At 46.4% G+C, this 16,555-nt stretch overlaps 1 protein-coding gene across 11 annotated transcripts in view; it reads left to right on the top strand.

Moving 5' to 3' along the window:
- RIN2 (Ras and Rab interactor 2) overlaps window positions 1-16,555 on the top strand; it is a 211,035-nt gene that overhangs the window by 91,471 nt on the left and 103,009 nt on the right. For 8 of the 11 annotated variants that reach the window (XM_025264175.3, XM_025264172.3, XM_044927992.2 and 5 more), the window contains one exon: window positions 11,137-11,230. In XM_025264175.3, coding sequence (XP_025119960.1) covers window positions 11,174-11,230 — 57 coding nt within the window. In that variant the 5' untranslated portion in view covers window positions 11,137-11,173. Of the gene's footprint in view, window positions 1-7,598; window positions 7,710-7,793; window positions 7,929-8,293; window positions 8,727-11,136; window positions 11,231-16,555 lie in introns of those variants that run through there. The other 3 variants (XM_044927990.2, XM_025264170.3, XM_025264171.3) reach the window with 3 other exon arrangements.

The raw sequence follows: 16,555 nt of genomic DNA, 5'->3' as shown, positions 1-16,555 counted from the left end.
CCAGGTACATGCACAGACACACAGAGAAGCCTACTTATTCAGTCAGTTTTATTTTATTGGGTGTTTGGCAGCTTTCTGTGGATTTCTTTTGCTTTATGGTCTCCAGCGAAGCTGTGCTGGCTTGGGCACATACCTGGAGGCCTCTTGAGGATTGTGATTTGTGCAGAAATGCACAATGAAAGATCTGAGAAGTATGAGTGGCTGAGGATATGGAGACAACAGCAAGTCTGTATGTTATAGAGAAAGGAGAGGCTTTCAGATCATGTACTTTGAAAGAGAGATCCAGCCACAGAGAACATATGGACTCCGTAAACCAACACCTTGTGTTTCAGGGTGGTGTAAAGAGCGTTTTGTCCAGCATGCATGGGTCAACAGTGCATGTTCCTGGCATTCGAACTCTCTGTGTTGTTCCTGAGGCTGTGTTCTTCCTGAATTCTTATTCTTGGATGAAGCCATTCCCTAAAAACCCTTCCTTCCAGACTCCATGATGTCTCTGTAAAATCTCACACGCATTTATCGAGGACATAAGTGCCAGGTGCCATGAAAGGTCCTGGAGAGACCACTGTGAATAAGGCATGTGGATCCCCAGTGTCCAGTTGGGTAAAGGAAGCTCTTTTTCTTCTTCTCTCCAACCTCTAAGGATGTGGAACCTTCTGAGTTGAAAATAGCGGACTGAGCATATGGATTCTTTCAGTGTTCTTGATGCTACTGCTTAACTTGGTGAAGATGATAACCAGAAATGGTTCATGTCTTAGTAGGAACAAATAATGGGGTTTCATGGATAAAGCAATGGTTTCCATCTTGGAACATTTTTTCTTACTTTTGCTGTCCTGTATGACTTCTGCATCTGAAGAGTCAAGTGAAAGCAACCTCTTCAGATGGTGAATGGGTGGTGGAGAATGGGTGAAGTTGGTGCAGTGGGAGCTGGAGTCAGTTTGCTCTTAAATTTTCTTGAATTCTGCAAGGTCACTGATATCACGTTGGTAATTTGAAATAGGCCACTATAAGTGAAAGAGCAGATTGAGAAAGTTAACATAAAACTCAAGATTCAAAAACTAAGATCATGGCATCCAGTCCCATCACTTCATGGCAAATAGATGGGGAAACAGTGGAAACAGTGACAGGCTTTATTTTGTTGGGCTCCAAAATCACTGCAGATGGTGACTGCAGCCATGAAATTAAAAGATGCTTGCTCCTTGGAAGAAAAGCATTGACCAACCTCAGTTCAGTTCAGTTCAGTTCAGTCACTCAGTCGTGTCTGACTCTTTGCAACCCCATGGACTGTGGCACGCCACGTTTCCCTGTCCATCACCAACTCCCAGAGCTTACTCAAACTCATGTCCATTGAGTTGGTGATGCCATCCAAACATCTCATCCCCTTCTCCTCCCACCTTCAATCTTTCCCAGCATCAGGGTCTTTTCCAGTGAGTCAGTTATTCACATCAAGTGGCCAAAGAATTGGAGTTTCAGCTTTAGCATCAGTCCTTCCAATGAATATTCAGGACTGATTTCCTTTAGGATGGACTGGTTGGATCTCCTTGCAGTCCAAGAGACTCTCAAGAGTTTTCTCCAACACCACAGTTCAAAAGCATCAATTCTTCAGAGCTCAGTTTTCTTTATAGTTCAACTCTTACATCCATACATGACTACTGGAAAAACCATAGCTTTGACTGGATGGACCTTTGTTGGCAAAGTCATGTCTCTGCCTTTTAATATGCTGTCTAGGTTGTTCGTAACATTTCTTCCAAGGAGTAAGTGTCTTAATTTCCTGGCTGCAGTGATTTTGGAGCCAAAAAAAAAGTAAAGTCTGTCACTGTTTCCATTGTTTCCCCATCTATTGGCCATGAAGTGATGGGACTAGATGCCATGATCTTAGTTTTCTGAATGTTAAGTTTTAAGCCAACTTTTTCACTCTCCTCTTTCACTTTCATCAAGAGGCTGTTTAGTTCTTCTTCGCATTCTGCCATAAGGGTGATGTCATCTGCATATCTGAGGTTATTGATATTTCTCCTGGCAATCTTGATTCCAGCTTGTGCTTCATCTAGTCCAGCATTTCTCATGATGTACTCTGCATATAAGTTAAATAAACAGGGTGACAATAGCCTTGATGTACTCCTTTCCCCATTTGGAACCAGTCTGTTGTTCCATGTCCAGTTCTAACTGTTGCTTCCTGACCTGCATATATATTTCTCAGGAAGCAGGTCAGGTGGTCTTGTATTCCCATCTCTTGAAATTTCCACAGTTTTTTGTGATCCACACAGTCAAAGGCATTGGCATAGTCAATAAAGCAGAATTAGATGTTTTTCTGGAACTCTTTCTTTTTCAATGATCCAACAGATGTTGGCAATTTGACCTCTGGTTCATCTGCCTTTTCTAAATCCAACTTGAACATCTGGAATTTCACGGTTCCTGTACTGTTGAAGCCTGGCTTGGACAATCAAATTCCTTATGATTATACAGTGGAAGTGAGAAATAGATTCAAGGGATTAGATCTGATAGGCAGAGTACCTGAAGAACTATGGATGGAGGTTCGTGACATTGTACAGGAAACAGGGATCAAGATCATCCCCAAGAAAAAGAAATGCAAAAAGGCAAAATGGTTGTTTGAGGAGGCCTTACAAATAGATGTGAAAAGAAAAGAAGTAAAAGGCAAAGGAGAAAAGGAAAGATATAAGCATCTGAATGCAGAGTTCCAAAGAATAGCAAGGAGAGATAAGAAAGCCTTCCTCAGTGATCAATGCAAAGAAATAGAGGAAAACAATAGAATGGGAAAGACTAGAGATCTTCAAGAAAATTGGAGATACCAAGGGAATATTTCATGCAAAGATGGGCACAATAAAGGACAGAAATGGTATGGACTTAACAGAAGCAGAAGATACTAAGAAGAGGTGGCAAGAATACACAGAGGAACTATACAAAAAAGATCCTCACAACCCAGATAATCATGATGGTGTGATCACTCACCTAGAGCCAGACATCCTGGAATGTGAAGTCAAGTGGGCCTTAGGAAACATCACTACAAACAAAGCTAGTGGAGGTGATGGAATTGCAGGTGAACTATTTCAAATCCTGAAAGATGATGCTGTGAAAGTGCTGCGCTCAATATGCCAGCAAATTTGGAAAACTCAGCAGTGGCCACAGGACTGGAAAAGTCAGTTTTCATTCCAATCCCAAAGAAAGGCAATGCCAAAGAATGCTCAAACTACCGCACAATTGCACTCATCTCACACGTTAGCAAAGTAATGACCAACCTAGACAACATATTAAAAAGCAGAGACATTACTTTGCTGACAAAGGTCTGTGAAGTCAAATGTATGGTTTTTCCAGTAGTCATGTATGGACATGAGAGTTGGACCATAAAGAAAACTGAGCTCTGAAGAATTGATGCTTTTGAACTGTAGTGTTGGAGAAGACTCTTGAGAGTCTCTTGGACTGCAAGGAGATCCAACCAGTCCATCCTAAAGGAAATCAGTCCTGAATATTCATTGGAAGGACTGATGCTGAAGCTGAAACTCCAATACTTTGGCCACCTGATGTGAAGAACTGACTCCTTAGAAAAGACCCTGATGCTGGGAAAGATTGAAGGCGGGAAGAGAAGGGGAGGACAGAGGATGAGATGGTTGGATGGCATCACCAACTCGATGGACATGAGTTTGAGCAAGTTCCAGGAGTTGGTGATGGACAGGGAAGCCTGGCGTGCTGTGCTCCACAGGGTCGCAAAGAATCAGACTGAACTGAACTGAACTGATAGAGTATTTCCCCTTCGAAGTAGGCAAATGCTAAAACTTGGAGGCTTTAATCCCCAGAAAGTCAGTTGTTGAATATTTTCAAGCATATCACTGATTAAAGGGGAGGATAAATATTCTAATGATGAAACAGAAAGTGTGGAAAGGCACAGGCAGCAGAACCCCTTGCACCTTTGGAATGGGGATAGAAGAGGTGGAAATGTGCCTTTTGATTGTCTTCCTCACCCCTCAGTTGAAGCGTCTTCCTTCGGATAGTCCAAAGGCCTCTGTTCCTTGTATTCATTTAGGAAACCCCCACTGGAGGTGATATCCACAAGTTCTGTCCTGGATTGATGGGGCTTTTTCTTTATCAGTATGTATTTTATTCCAACGTCTTTCTTTTTTTTTTTAATTCAGGTATAGTTGATTTTTAATATTGTGTTAGTTTCAGGTGTACAGCAAAGTGGTTCAGCTATATTCTTCTTCAGATTCTTTTCCATTGTAGGTGATTACAATATACTGAATATAGTTCCCTGTGCTATAGTGAAGTGAAGTCGTTCAGTCGTGTCCGACTTTTTGCAACCCCATGGACTGTAGCCTACGAGGCTTCTCCATCCATGGGATTTTTCCAGGCAAGAGTACTGGAGTGCATTGCCATTTCCTTCTCCAGGGGATCTTCCCGCCCCCAAGGATCGAACCCGGGTCTCCCACATTGCAGGCCGACACTTTACCTAGTAGGTCCTCCTTATTGGTTATTATTAGTTATCTGTTTTACATATGCTGCTGCTGCTGCTGCTAAGTCGCTTCAGTTGTGTGGTCCGACTCTGTGCGACCCCATAGACAGCAGCCCACTAGGCTCCCCCGTCCCTGGGATTCTCCAGGCAAGAACACTGGAGTGGGTTGCCATTTCCTTCTCCAATGCATGAAAGTGAAAAGTGAAAGTGAAGTCACTCAGTCGTGTCTGACTCCTAGCGACCCCATGGACTGCAGCCTACCAGGCTCCTCCGTCCATGGGCTTTTCCAGGCAAGAGTACTGGAGTGGGGTGCCATTGCCTTCTCCATATAGTAGGGTATAATTGTCAATCCACAGAAAATTTGTGAATTTATTCCTCCCCTGCTTCCTCTTTGATAACCATAAGTTTGTTTTCTATGTTTGTGAGTCCATTTGTTTTGTAAATAAGCTCATTGTATCATATTTTAGATTTTATGTATAAAGGATGTCATATGATATTTGTCTTTCTCTGGCTTACTTCACTTAGTGTGATGATATGATGATGTAAGATGATCAACATCCATGTTACTGCAAGTGGCATTATTTCATTCTTTTTTGTGGCTGAGTAGTATTCCATTGGGAGAAGGCAATGGCACCCCACTCCAGTACTCTTGCCTGGAAAAGCCCATGGATGGAGGAGCCTGGTGGGCTGCAGTCCATGGGGTCGCTAAGAGTCGGACACAACTGAGCGACTTCACTTTCACTTTTCACTTTCATGCATTGGAGAAGGAAATGGCAACCCACTCCAGTGTTCTTGCCTGGAGAATTCCAGGGATGGAGGAGCCTGGTAGGCTGCCGTCTATGGGGTCGTGCAGAGTCAGACACAACTGAAGCAACTTAGTAGCAGCAGCAGTAGTATTCCATTGTATTAATATCTATAGCATATCTTATTGATTCCTCTGTTGATGAACATTTAGGTTTCTTCCAAGTCTTGGCTTTTGTAAATAGTACTGCAATGAACATTGGGGTGCATGTATTTTTTAAAATTAGAGAGTTTTTGTCTTTTCCAGATACATGCCCAGGAGTGGGATTACTGGGTCATATGGTAACTGTATTTTCAGTTTTTAAGGAACCTCCACACTGTTGTCCACAGTGGCTGCACCAATTTACATTCCCACCAGCAGTGTAGGAGGATGACAGCTTGCTGTGACGGAGAAGCAAGACACCCACGCTTCAGGCAAAATGTCCTGGTTTGAGTTACCAGGTGTAGGGGACACTGTTCAGTCCTTCCCGTCTCCTTTGGGTACTGAGTGTTTCCATGCACACTGGCCTGATTTCCAACTGCCAGCTTTGCCCGAGGGCTCTCTTTGGCTTCGACAGTCCACTCTACCCACAACAGGGGTATATGGGAGCAGCTGGTGACCCAGGGCCCCTTAGGGGCAGCTTTACACCCTTACCTGGGGGGAGTTGAACAAATATCCCAGCTCCCTGGCCCCTCAGTTGGGACCCAAGGCCAGTCTACGCCAGCTTTCAGAGCTCCCAACCCTGGAGGGCTGCAGTCCACTCGCCCCTGGATGCTTGCTTGACGCTGCACTTTGTACTGGCTGCCCTTTCTCCCCTGTGTCACACCCTCCCCTTGACCAGTGATTCATGAAGGCACCCCTAATAAACCACTTGGACATGAATTCTTGACTGAGGGTCTCTGGAGACAGTTTACTCAATGTGTTAAAAAAAAGTATGTTACTTCATCTATTGTATCTTCAGTGTGGACTCCATCTAGGTGCCGCCAGGTTACAAACCTTCAGTTAAAATGAACCACCAGCGTAGACCCTTTGGGGGCTTCCTAGGTGGCAAAGTGGTAAAGAATCCGCCTGTTAGTGCAGAAGATGGTGCAAGAGACATGGTTTCCATCCCTGGCTCCGGAAGATCCCCTGGAGAAGGAAATGGCAACCCACTCCAGTGTTCTCACCCAGGAAATCCCACGGACAGAGGAGCCTGGTGGGCCACAGTCCATGGGGTCACAAAGAGTCAGACATGGCTGGGCACATGTGCGCACGCGCGCGCTCACACACACACACACACACACACACACACACACACACCATTGTGGCCAGAGCACTTCGGGAAGGAGAGCTCTAAACTCAGGTGCTCACATGTAGACAGTAAACCTATGTGACTTCCCTCCATGGTGTCCTCTGGGTTCAGGGCCGACGCAGCTTATGGGGCTTCTTCACTTACATGTGGTCACTGCACACGTGTGCCGTCTGTGACCACCAGCTACGTGGCGCTTTTCAAGTGAGGAGCTTAAAAGACACATGCTTCTGAGAATGACCTTGGGGGCTACCCCTCTCCCTTCTTAGCCCTATTCCAGGCAGCAGCCCCTAGGCCCGAGGAGTGTCACTCAGAAGGGACAGGGAGAAGGAGGCAGGCGGTAACTCTTGGATGGCCCGAGGGGTCAGATGAGGGCAGTGGGTGGGGGGTGAGGGGGCAGTTTCCCATCGGTGGGGAGGAGGAGTTTGTAACAGCCAAGCTGCCCGCCTGTGTCCAGGGCACATTCACTGCCCTTGGTGGAGGTGTCCACGCCTGCTTTGTAGGCATCAACAAAGGTTCTGCAGAGTCTTGGTGAGACCCGCTGTTTTCCAAGAGGAAGGACCTCCCCTGGAATTGGTTATAGGACAACCCTGTGAGTGGCTGAAATGCACAGTTTCACTGTGAACACCTTCCTAAAAAAAGAAGAAAGATTATTTTTATTCTCCTCTGTTACTCTTGTGAAAGTCAAGACACAGAGCATTGTTTCTAATTCTCTTTAAAAACAGTTACCAAGAGCCTGGGAATACAGTTCTTCTCTTCTGGTTTCTTACTTCCTGTAAATTAGTTTCTCTTTTCAACAAAAGATGTTTATGATCCTCAAAATGCTTTAAAGAGTTTGACGACTAAGAGGAAAAAAATCAGCGCTGGGCAGGGAGACAAGATTCTCAAAGAACAAATTTTAAATTTAAATAACTTGAATCATCCAGCCAGGGGCTGGAATAGAGATTTTTCTATCCAACTTGTAAAATCCTTGGTCATACAAAGATAATTATGGAAATATTCAGAGACCTTCCCTGGACCCAGACGCGACCCGCCCCACTGGCTCTTACCTCTTAGTAAAGACAAAAAATATTCACAAGAGGGAGGACCTGCCGTCATTGGAGCCACTCAAGCAGGAACCAGGCAGAAAGGTGACATGCCTGTCCCAGGACTGGCCTCGACCTGACAGGTCCCCGGGGGGGGTGAGTCACTTTCTTCTACTTCAGTTCATTTGGCTGTAAAATGATTATAATAATGAGAGCTTGTTTACCAAGAGCCGAAGTCCACTTTGCCTCGCTTCATTCAGCTGTTAGAAGGAAGAAGGAAGACGAGTGATTAGAAAGCTTTCAGAGCCGACTTGCACAGCAGCAGGCGATGAGAAACCCATGACTCCAAGAAGCTGAGTCTTTTAAACCAGACTTGTGAGTGGAGGTTGCCTGAGTCAGTATTGCTGCTGCCGCTTTTGGGGTTCAAACTTGTACCTGAGGCGAACAGAATAGAATGGTAGAGGCTGGCTAAATAAATCGGGAGGGGGGGGGGGTGGGCGGCGGCTGGGGTCCGTCTCGGATGCAGCCTCTCTTGCCAAGATCTGGCAAGCTGGAATTTTAAGCAACAGCTGGAAACTTGCCAGTGACTTGGCTCCGTGGCTTGGTGAACTGGAGCCCGAGTGCCGAGTGTGCTAGCCCTGTCGGCCAGCCCTGCAGCCCAAGGTCAGGTGGTGGTAGCCCAGCGCCGTCCTCAGTGGCTCCCAGTGGAAGGGGCTGGAAGGCCTGCCGGGAGCGGTCCTGCTCAGCACGGTCCACACCACCTGGAGCCCGATCGGACGGCGCAGTGAGTCCTGGACACTGAAATCCCGGACAGACTTCACCTCGGCACTTGCTCTTGGGGCCACATGGAAGCCATCGCCAGGCTTCCTCCAAAGTGGCCGAGCCTGGCATAGGGGAAGAGTTGGGAATACTCGCTTCCTGCCTTTGTCCTGTAGTTGGACCACAGCGCCGGCTCTGTTTACATTCTTTCAGTGCTCTTACTGAAAGGGCTTGGCCGTGTCCTTCCAAAGTGTTCGCAGCGTCCTTTGGTCCCATTCGGGTTTCTCTCTCTGTCTCTCTTTTTTGCTGGCGTTCAGCTAGCATCTGGAAAGATCCACTGGACACGCTGGGCTCCTTTTTGGAGACTCTGCTCCACTGTTCAGGGAAACCAGGAAAGGAGCAAGCTTCCACCGTGTAAGTCTGGAGGAATCTGACAGCCTCTCTAACTACCGTACCTTTTCTGTTTGTTGGTTCAGTCTGTTTGTGTACTGGGGTGGTTTTAGGATGAGATTGTTGGTGTAACTCCAGGGTAGGTGAGGGATCAGGTGAGAACCACAAGTGGAAAGAAAGTCTCCTTATCAATTGTATTAGATTTCTGTCCATGTTGAGTTGGGGTGTCAGAGGCTATGGTTTGGGAAGGAAACTACTGCTCCAATAGGAAAGACCTGACACCCAAACTTCTTCCTGACCCATGAGAGCTTTATTTAAGAATTCGAATAATGTGGATTTCATTCTCTGCAAAGGACCTGCTGTGGCCCTTGGCAGCCTGTCTTTGTCACCTGCTCTCATAGCCTTTTGAAGAAGCAGAGATGGAATCTGCATCCTCCAGAAGAAATGTGATGCATCTGCCAATTCTACACAGAATCCAGGCTGGTCATTTCCTTGAGAACCGCTTGAGATAGACGTGTTCACGTTCAGTTTTCAGGAAGCTAAGTAAGCTAGTAAACTTGAGGAATCCAGACTTCTCAGTGGTTATAGGCAGTATCCCCTGCCTGTCCTGGCTCATCAGAAAGGGTTTGTATACGGAAAACTTCTGAACAGAACAAAGAGACTTAGGTCTGGATGAGGAATGAAGTCTTGGCTCTCAACGTGCCATTCCTTCACTGCTGTGCAATGTCAAATTTCTTGCCGAGAAAGCATCTGGAAGGAAAAGAATTACAGGCATTAGGCTTGGATTCAAGTGTACTTTTTAATTTGTGTGCTTCTTGGTTGAAACAGTTAATCATTTGCCCCTCAAGGTTCCACTGTGGTTGTGGTTCTGCTCCGTGCTCTGAAGACAGCACTGTGTTTTCCTTTTGGGAGCACTCCAGCCCCTGGACTTTGCTAATTAAGTGATGAACTTCAAAGGGCCTGGAACTGGGGCTCCGTGCAGCAGCTGAGCCTGTGAACGTGAATCTCAGAGTCAACAGAATTGCCATGGAAAACTCACCAGTCTTCTCAGGAGGCTTTTGGAAGGTTGACCTTCATCCCAGTGGGATTCCGAGTGGAAAGAATCAGAGGGAAGACAGCTCTGAACCTTTAAAGGGACGGAGCCACAGAGACATAACTAAAATAGGTGACAGCTCCAGAAGGAAGGGTGGGTCCACGCTGTGTTCTCATTTTCTGAGATGGAAACCACCGGTCATCGCAGCCCCCTACGGATGTGAAGGAGTGGCAGGTCTTAGGGCGGAAACGTGCCTGTCTCCAGAGGTCATCGCTTCCTAACGCGAGCAGTTCTCTACAACTCTTCTGCTTGTTGACATGTTTGTGGGCTGCTGCGTCCTCTGTGCCCCAAGTTAATGATGAAAGAGCCTCAGCAAACTGGCAGCATCTCATGTGTCTTTGGGGCCTTCCCACCCCACCCCTGCCGCTGAACCCTCTAAGATCCCCCGGACACGTTTTCATTTAATGTTTCCTTTACCGTCCTTCTACCGGGCTGGTCGAGGTTAGGGTCAACTACCTCTGAGAGCCAGAGGGCAGTTTGATCATCGTCCCTGGTGCACGAGACCGGATCAGAGATGCTTCCTCAGCACACACTGGCCGGGGCGGGGCCAGCTGCCTGTGTGCATGTGTGTTTTATTTATAAGTGGATGTGGAAGGCGTTGGAGCCGGGAGACAAGATTATTGGGTTTTGATGCTCCAGTGAGGGCAGTTCCAAGCTCAAATAGCTGCAGTTATGATTCAGAATCCGATCATGCCCTTAAACTCCCCTCTGCGTTCCAGTGTCCACCCCGCCTCCCCTCGGGTTATCCTGGAGCTGTTTACATGCTGTTTCTTAACACAAACTAATCTCTGTCAGTAGGCACACAGAATTTCATCTGAAGCTTTGATTTCTTAGGAGAAAAGAGAGGGATTTCTTCCCAGTGCCCTTGTGTTGACCTTGCCTGGGGGGAGAGGGCTGGCAGAGCTGTTAATGACCTCATCCCATTCCTGCAGGATTTTCTGGGACACGCAGGGCCTCACTCTTCCGCTGGCCTCTGTGATCGGCCGCATTAAGTCCGTGAGCTTTGGAGCAGATTATAGTGACATCTAGCATTGTCCCTCTAGGACTTGAGCGTGAGGTCAAGCAAACACAGAGCAATCATTATGCTATCCTCAGTCCCCGGGAGCCTGGGCCGTCAGCTGGAGGAGCGGGAGGGGGGCGGCGAAGGTGGGGCCGAGTCTGAGCCATGGGCGGCAGGAAATCAGCCTGAAAGGAGATGGAAGGGCTTTGGTGGGAAATAAAACGGCACTCTTGTTGTTGATGGAAAAAGATCTTGGCAGGAGGGTTGTTGTGAGTGTTCTGTGGCTTAGAAAGGAATTTCCTACAGGCTGGACTAACCATCACACATGTCTCTACCTTCAGGAGTCCCCGGCGTGCAGGAGAGCCTCGTCGGGGGGCCATGTCAGCTCAGACCATGGGCACCCGCGGTCTGGACAAGCGAGGAAGTTTCTTTAAGGTAAACGGGAGCCTCGATCGGGGTTACTGACGGGTGTCTTGCTCCCGGTGCCGGTGCCGGGCTGCACGGGGAGCTGCAGGACTGTGGAGAGGAGCAGGGGAAGCCTGCTCCTTGAGCCAGCTCTGGCTGGGGAGCTCGCCTGAGCCCAGCTGCAAGCTCCTCCTGGCTTTGGTGGGAGACGGGGGCTTTCGTGAGTCTGTGCTTCCAGACAGGCTCAGCACCCAGGCACAGGGCGATGCCACCTGTATGAGACAGGTGAGGCAACCTTCCCTTGTCAACTGCTCGCCTGCTCCTTTTTCATCTGGATGGTGTTTGATGGAAGCTGGGCTCGGCATCTGAGTGAGCTTTACCCTTGGCTTGATTTTGAGAATCATTTAAGCGCTCATTAAAAGAAGAGAAGGACACACAGATCCCTGGGCCTTACCCTAGACTGACTGAATGCTTTTGCTGGTATATTTTATCAAACACCGCCAGAGGCCTCTTAAGAGAGAACCCAGGCAGCATGATGAAAGCTGGACCACTTTTCTACATGCCTGTTGATGTCAGTGGGGGACCTTGCTAGGTTAATGAGATGAGCTTCTCAGTGGGTATTTTATATACTCTTGAGTGTGTGTTTTAAATTAAGACCTGACAATTGTTTCTAATATACACGAGGGAATTAATTTTCTTTTTATGGTGTTTGCTTCCTCTCAGTCACCCTCCAAATAATGCAAACTCATTGTAGAAAATTTGGGAAATGCAGAAAATGTAAAATCAGAGGGACACAGAGGTAAATGGTGCATTTGCACTGTGTCACAAGCAGGTGTTCAAATACCAGGTCTTTTCCTCAAAAAGGGAATGAAATAGAGGCCTTCATATTTTGGAGGAAAACTGACTATATATTTACTGATTACCCCACCCTGGTGGGTTGTAGATATAGAGTAACTCACATTTAGATGTTTCCTGTTTCAAACCTGATTTCCTGTGTCAGTTCTGGGCTCCAAAATTTTCATGACAAAAGCTTGTTGGTAAAGCAAAGCCAAGTTCATTCAAGTGACTGTCAAAAGAAGACATGGCCAGGGCCTGGGCCTGTCAGTGTCTAGGCAAAGAGGGTTAGGAGGTGTCTTTACAGGGTTTAGAGGCCCATGCCCAGGCTCTTTAAGCTGTGCTTTTTCAGGCAGAGAATTGGCTGGGTTTCAGCAAAGTTTGTGGTCACTTAGTACATAATACAGTTCAGGGTGGGTGGATGCAGCATGTCAAGAGTCTTAAAGGGAGTCTTCGAGAGTAAACCATTGATCAGCAAAGCTGTTTTCCCAGGTGAGCAAACTAGTGTGCCAGGACAGATTGTTTTGTAGGAATATCCTGCCGTGAACAGCAGATTTATTTATTGGTTTACAATAACTTCCTGGAAGAACTAGTCAAGTCATGTTGACACAGATGGCCTCGATTCTCAGTCCTGAGAGTTGAGCTTTGCCAACGTAGCTGTCTTAGTTCACAAACCATTTAGTCGATTTGAATCAAAACTGTGTAAAATCCACCAGCAGAGGCACAGGAGGGGCCCCCAAGTGTCCCGTGGACCAGACGCTAACCCACCAGGCTCCTGACTCATCTCCAGTTCTTGGATTCTGTCTCATGCTGAGATATTCATTTCATCTTGCTGGAAGTGGGGAACCCAAGTCCCCCTCCCCCGAGGCATTGCCTAAGTGATTAAGTGAAGCTGCTCAGTCGTGTCCGACTCTATGCAACCCCATGGATTATAGCCTACCAGGATCCTCCATCCATGGGATTTTCCAGGCAAGAGTACTGGAGTGGGTTGCCATTTCCTTATCCTACATCAGCCTAAATGTCGGCTTGTCCATAATCACCACCCTAGCTTCAGGAAGCAGAGAGGGCTGAATCTCACATAGTAGTTAAAGTCCAGGTAAAAGGAGAAAACAGAGTCCAAATTGCCTTTAAAAATTCCTAAGGAATTTATTGGACCCAATACTACCTACTGTTAAGTTCAACATAATCAGTTTTTCCTGCAGTCCTTGGTGTCTGGGTCCAGCCCCAGCAGGATCCTAGGGTACCCTCAGGATGGACGGTGTCGGCGAAAGAGATGACATGGGTCTTTTAATGGATTGGGACCTGGTGGTCTGGGCTCAAAATAAAAATAAAGAGAAAGAATAAGGGAGAGAGAAAGAGGCTGATATTTCTTGGTTTACACAGAAAGCCAATAAAGCCCCTGACATGGGACTTGCTCTGATCACAGAGGCCACAGGCGCCCTCTCGATGGGGTGAAGACACAGGACACCTTCTGCCCTGGGTGAAGACGTGGGGTGCCTTCCCGATTGGGTCTTAGAAGCCCGGGCAAAAAAGTGAACTCAGCCTCTGTGGTCCAAGGAGTCAGCCTGAAAAAGGAAGAGAGAGAGAGAGAGAGAAGGAGAAAGAAAGACAGAGACCAGAGCTCTGGAGAAGTGGGATCTGCAGCTTTATTTTCAAAAGGGGCTTTTATACCCTGAGTTACACATTTCCAGAAGTGAAAGACACAAAGTCATGCAGAGTCAGCTCAACATTATATCAGTTTTACCTTTATCGAACCAGGACATTTTCTGCATAGCTTTTCATAAATAAGGGTCTTACATTATGTACATTATCTTCTGGCCCTGTGGCCTGTTAACATTTTGTGACTCTTTCCTGATAAAGGTTGATCAACCAGAAGACTTGTTTTCCCTTTATCTTTCCGAACTGCAGTCCCCCTCAGGAAACAAAGCTACATGGAGCAAAGGTGCAGTGGGTTACAACAAAGAAAGAACTTATTAACTCAAGGGTGTTGTATTGCTAATGCCAAGGCTACTGCTTGTGTTTCTTGCATCAGATCAGATCAGATCAGATCAGTTGCTCAGTCGTGTCCGACTCTTTGCGACCCCATGAATTGCAGCACGCCAGGCCTCCCTGTCCATCACCAACTCCCGGAGTTCACTCAGACTCACGTCCATCAAGTCAGTGATGCCATCCAGCCATCTCATCCTCTGTCGTCCCCTTCTCCTCTTGCCCCCAAACCTTCCCAGCATCAGAGTCTTTTCCAATGAGTCAACTCTTCGCATGAGGTGGCCAAAGTCCTGGAGTTTCAGCTTTACCATCATTCCTTCCAAAGAAATCCCAGGGCTGATCTCCTTCAGAATGGACTGGTTGGATCTCCTTGCAGTCCAAGGGACTCTCAAGAGTCTTCTCCAACACCACAGTTCAAAAGCATCAATTCTTCGGCGCTCAGCCTTCTTCACAGTCCAACTCTCACATCCATACATGACCACAGGAAAAACCATAGCCTTGACTAGACAGATCTTTGTTGGCAAAGTAATGTCTCTGCTTTTGAATATGCTATCTAGGTTGGTCATAACTTTCCTTCCAAGGAGTAAGCGTCTTTTAATTTCATGGCTGCAGTCACCATCGGCAGTGATTTTGGAGCCCAGAAAAATAAAGTCTGACACTGTTTCCACTGTTTCCCCATCTATTTCCCATGAAGTGATGAGACCGGATGCCATGATCTTCGTTTTCTGAATGTTGAGCTTTAAGTCAACTTTTTCACTCTCCACTTTCACTTTCATCAAGAGGCTTTTGAGTTCCTCTTCACTTTCTGCCATAAGGGTGGTGTCATCTGTATATCTGAGGTTATTGATATTTCTCCCAGCAATCTTGATTCCAGCTTGTGTTTCTTCCAGTCCCGTGTTTCTCATATGTACTTATATGCAGATGTACTCTGCATATAAGTTAAATAAACAGGGTGGCAATATACAGCCTTGACATACTCCTTTTCCTATTTGGAACCTGTCTGTTGTTCCATGTCCAGTTCTAACTGTTGCTTCCTGACCTGCATACAAATTTCTCAAGAGGCAGGTCAGGTGGTCTGGTATTCCCATCTCTTTCAGAATTTTCCACAGTTTATCGTGATCCACACAGTCAAAGGCTTTGGCATACTCAATAAAGCAGAAATAGATGTTTTCTGAAACTCTCTTGCTTTTTGGATGATCCAGCAGATGTTGGCAATTTGATCTCTGGTTCCTCTGCCTTTTCTAAAACCAGCTTGAACATCTGGAAGTTCACAGTTCACATATTGCTGAAGCCTGGCTTGGAGAATTTTGAGCATTACTTTACTAGCGTGTGAGATGAGTGCAATTGTGCAGTAGTTTGAGCGTTCTTTGGCATTGCCTTTCTTTGGGATTGGAATGAAAACTGACCTTTTCCAGTCCTGTGGCCACTGCTGAGTTTTCCAAATTTGCTGGCATATTGAGTGCAGCACTTTCACAGCATCATCTCTCAGGACTTGAAATAGCTCAACTGGAATTCCATCACCTCCACTAGCTTTGTTCTTAGTGTTGCTTCCTAAGGCCCACTTGACTTCACATTCCGGGATGGCTCTAGGTCAGTGATCACACCATCGTGATTATCTGGGTCGTGAAGATCTTTTTTGTACAGTTTTCTGTGTATTCTTGCCACCTCTTCTTAATATCTTCTGCTTCTGCTAGGTCCATACCATTTCTGTCCTTTATCGAGCCCATCTTTGCATGAAATGTTCCTTTGGTATCTCTGATTTTCTTGAAGAGATCTCGAGTCTTTCCCAGTCTGTTGGTTTCCTCTATTTCTTTGCATTGATCGCTGAAGAAGGCTTTCTTATCTCTTCTTGCTATTCTTTGGAACTCTGCATTCAGATGTTTATATCTTTCCTTTTCTCCTTTGCTTTTCACTTCTCTGCTTTTCACAGCTATTTGTAAGGCCTCCCCAGACAGCCATTTTGCTTTTTTGCATTTCTTTTCCATGGGGAAGGTCTTGATCCCTGTCTCCTGTACAATGTCACGAACCTCATTCCATAGTTCATCAGGCACTCTGTCTATCAGATCTAGGCCCTTGAATCTATTTCTCACTTCCACTGTATAATCATAAGGGATTTAATTTAGGTCATACCTGAATGGTCTAGTGGTTTTCCCTACTTTCTTCAATTTAAGTCTGACTTTGGTAATAAGGAGTTCATGATCTGAGCCACAGTCAGCTCCTGGTCTTGTTTTTGCTCACTGTATAGAGCTTATCCATCTTTGGCTGCAAAGAATATAATCAATCTGATTTCGGTGTCGACCATCTGGTGATGTCCATGTATAGAGTCTTCTCTTGTGTTGTTGGAAGAGGGTGTTTGTTATGACCAGTGCATTTTCTTGGCAAAACTCTATTAGTCTTTGCCCTGCTTCATTCCATATTCCAAGGCCAAATTTGCCTGTTACTCCAGGTGTTTCTTGACTTCCTACTTTTGCATTCCAGTCCCCTGTAATGAAAAGGACATCTTTTTTGGGTGTTAGTTCTAAAAGGTCTTGTACG

This window comes from Bubalus bubalis, chromosome 14 (assembly GCF_019923935.1).
Source record: "Bubalus bubalis isolate 160015118507 breed Murrah chromosome 14, NDDB_SH_1, whole genome shotgun sequence".
Lineage (NCBI taxonomy): Eukaryota > Metazoa > Chordata > Mammalia > Artiodactyla > Bovidae > Bubalus > Bubalus bubalis.
Note: the sequence above shows the minus strand (reverse complement) of the source record. Positions and strands in the feature narration are given on the sequence as shown.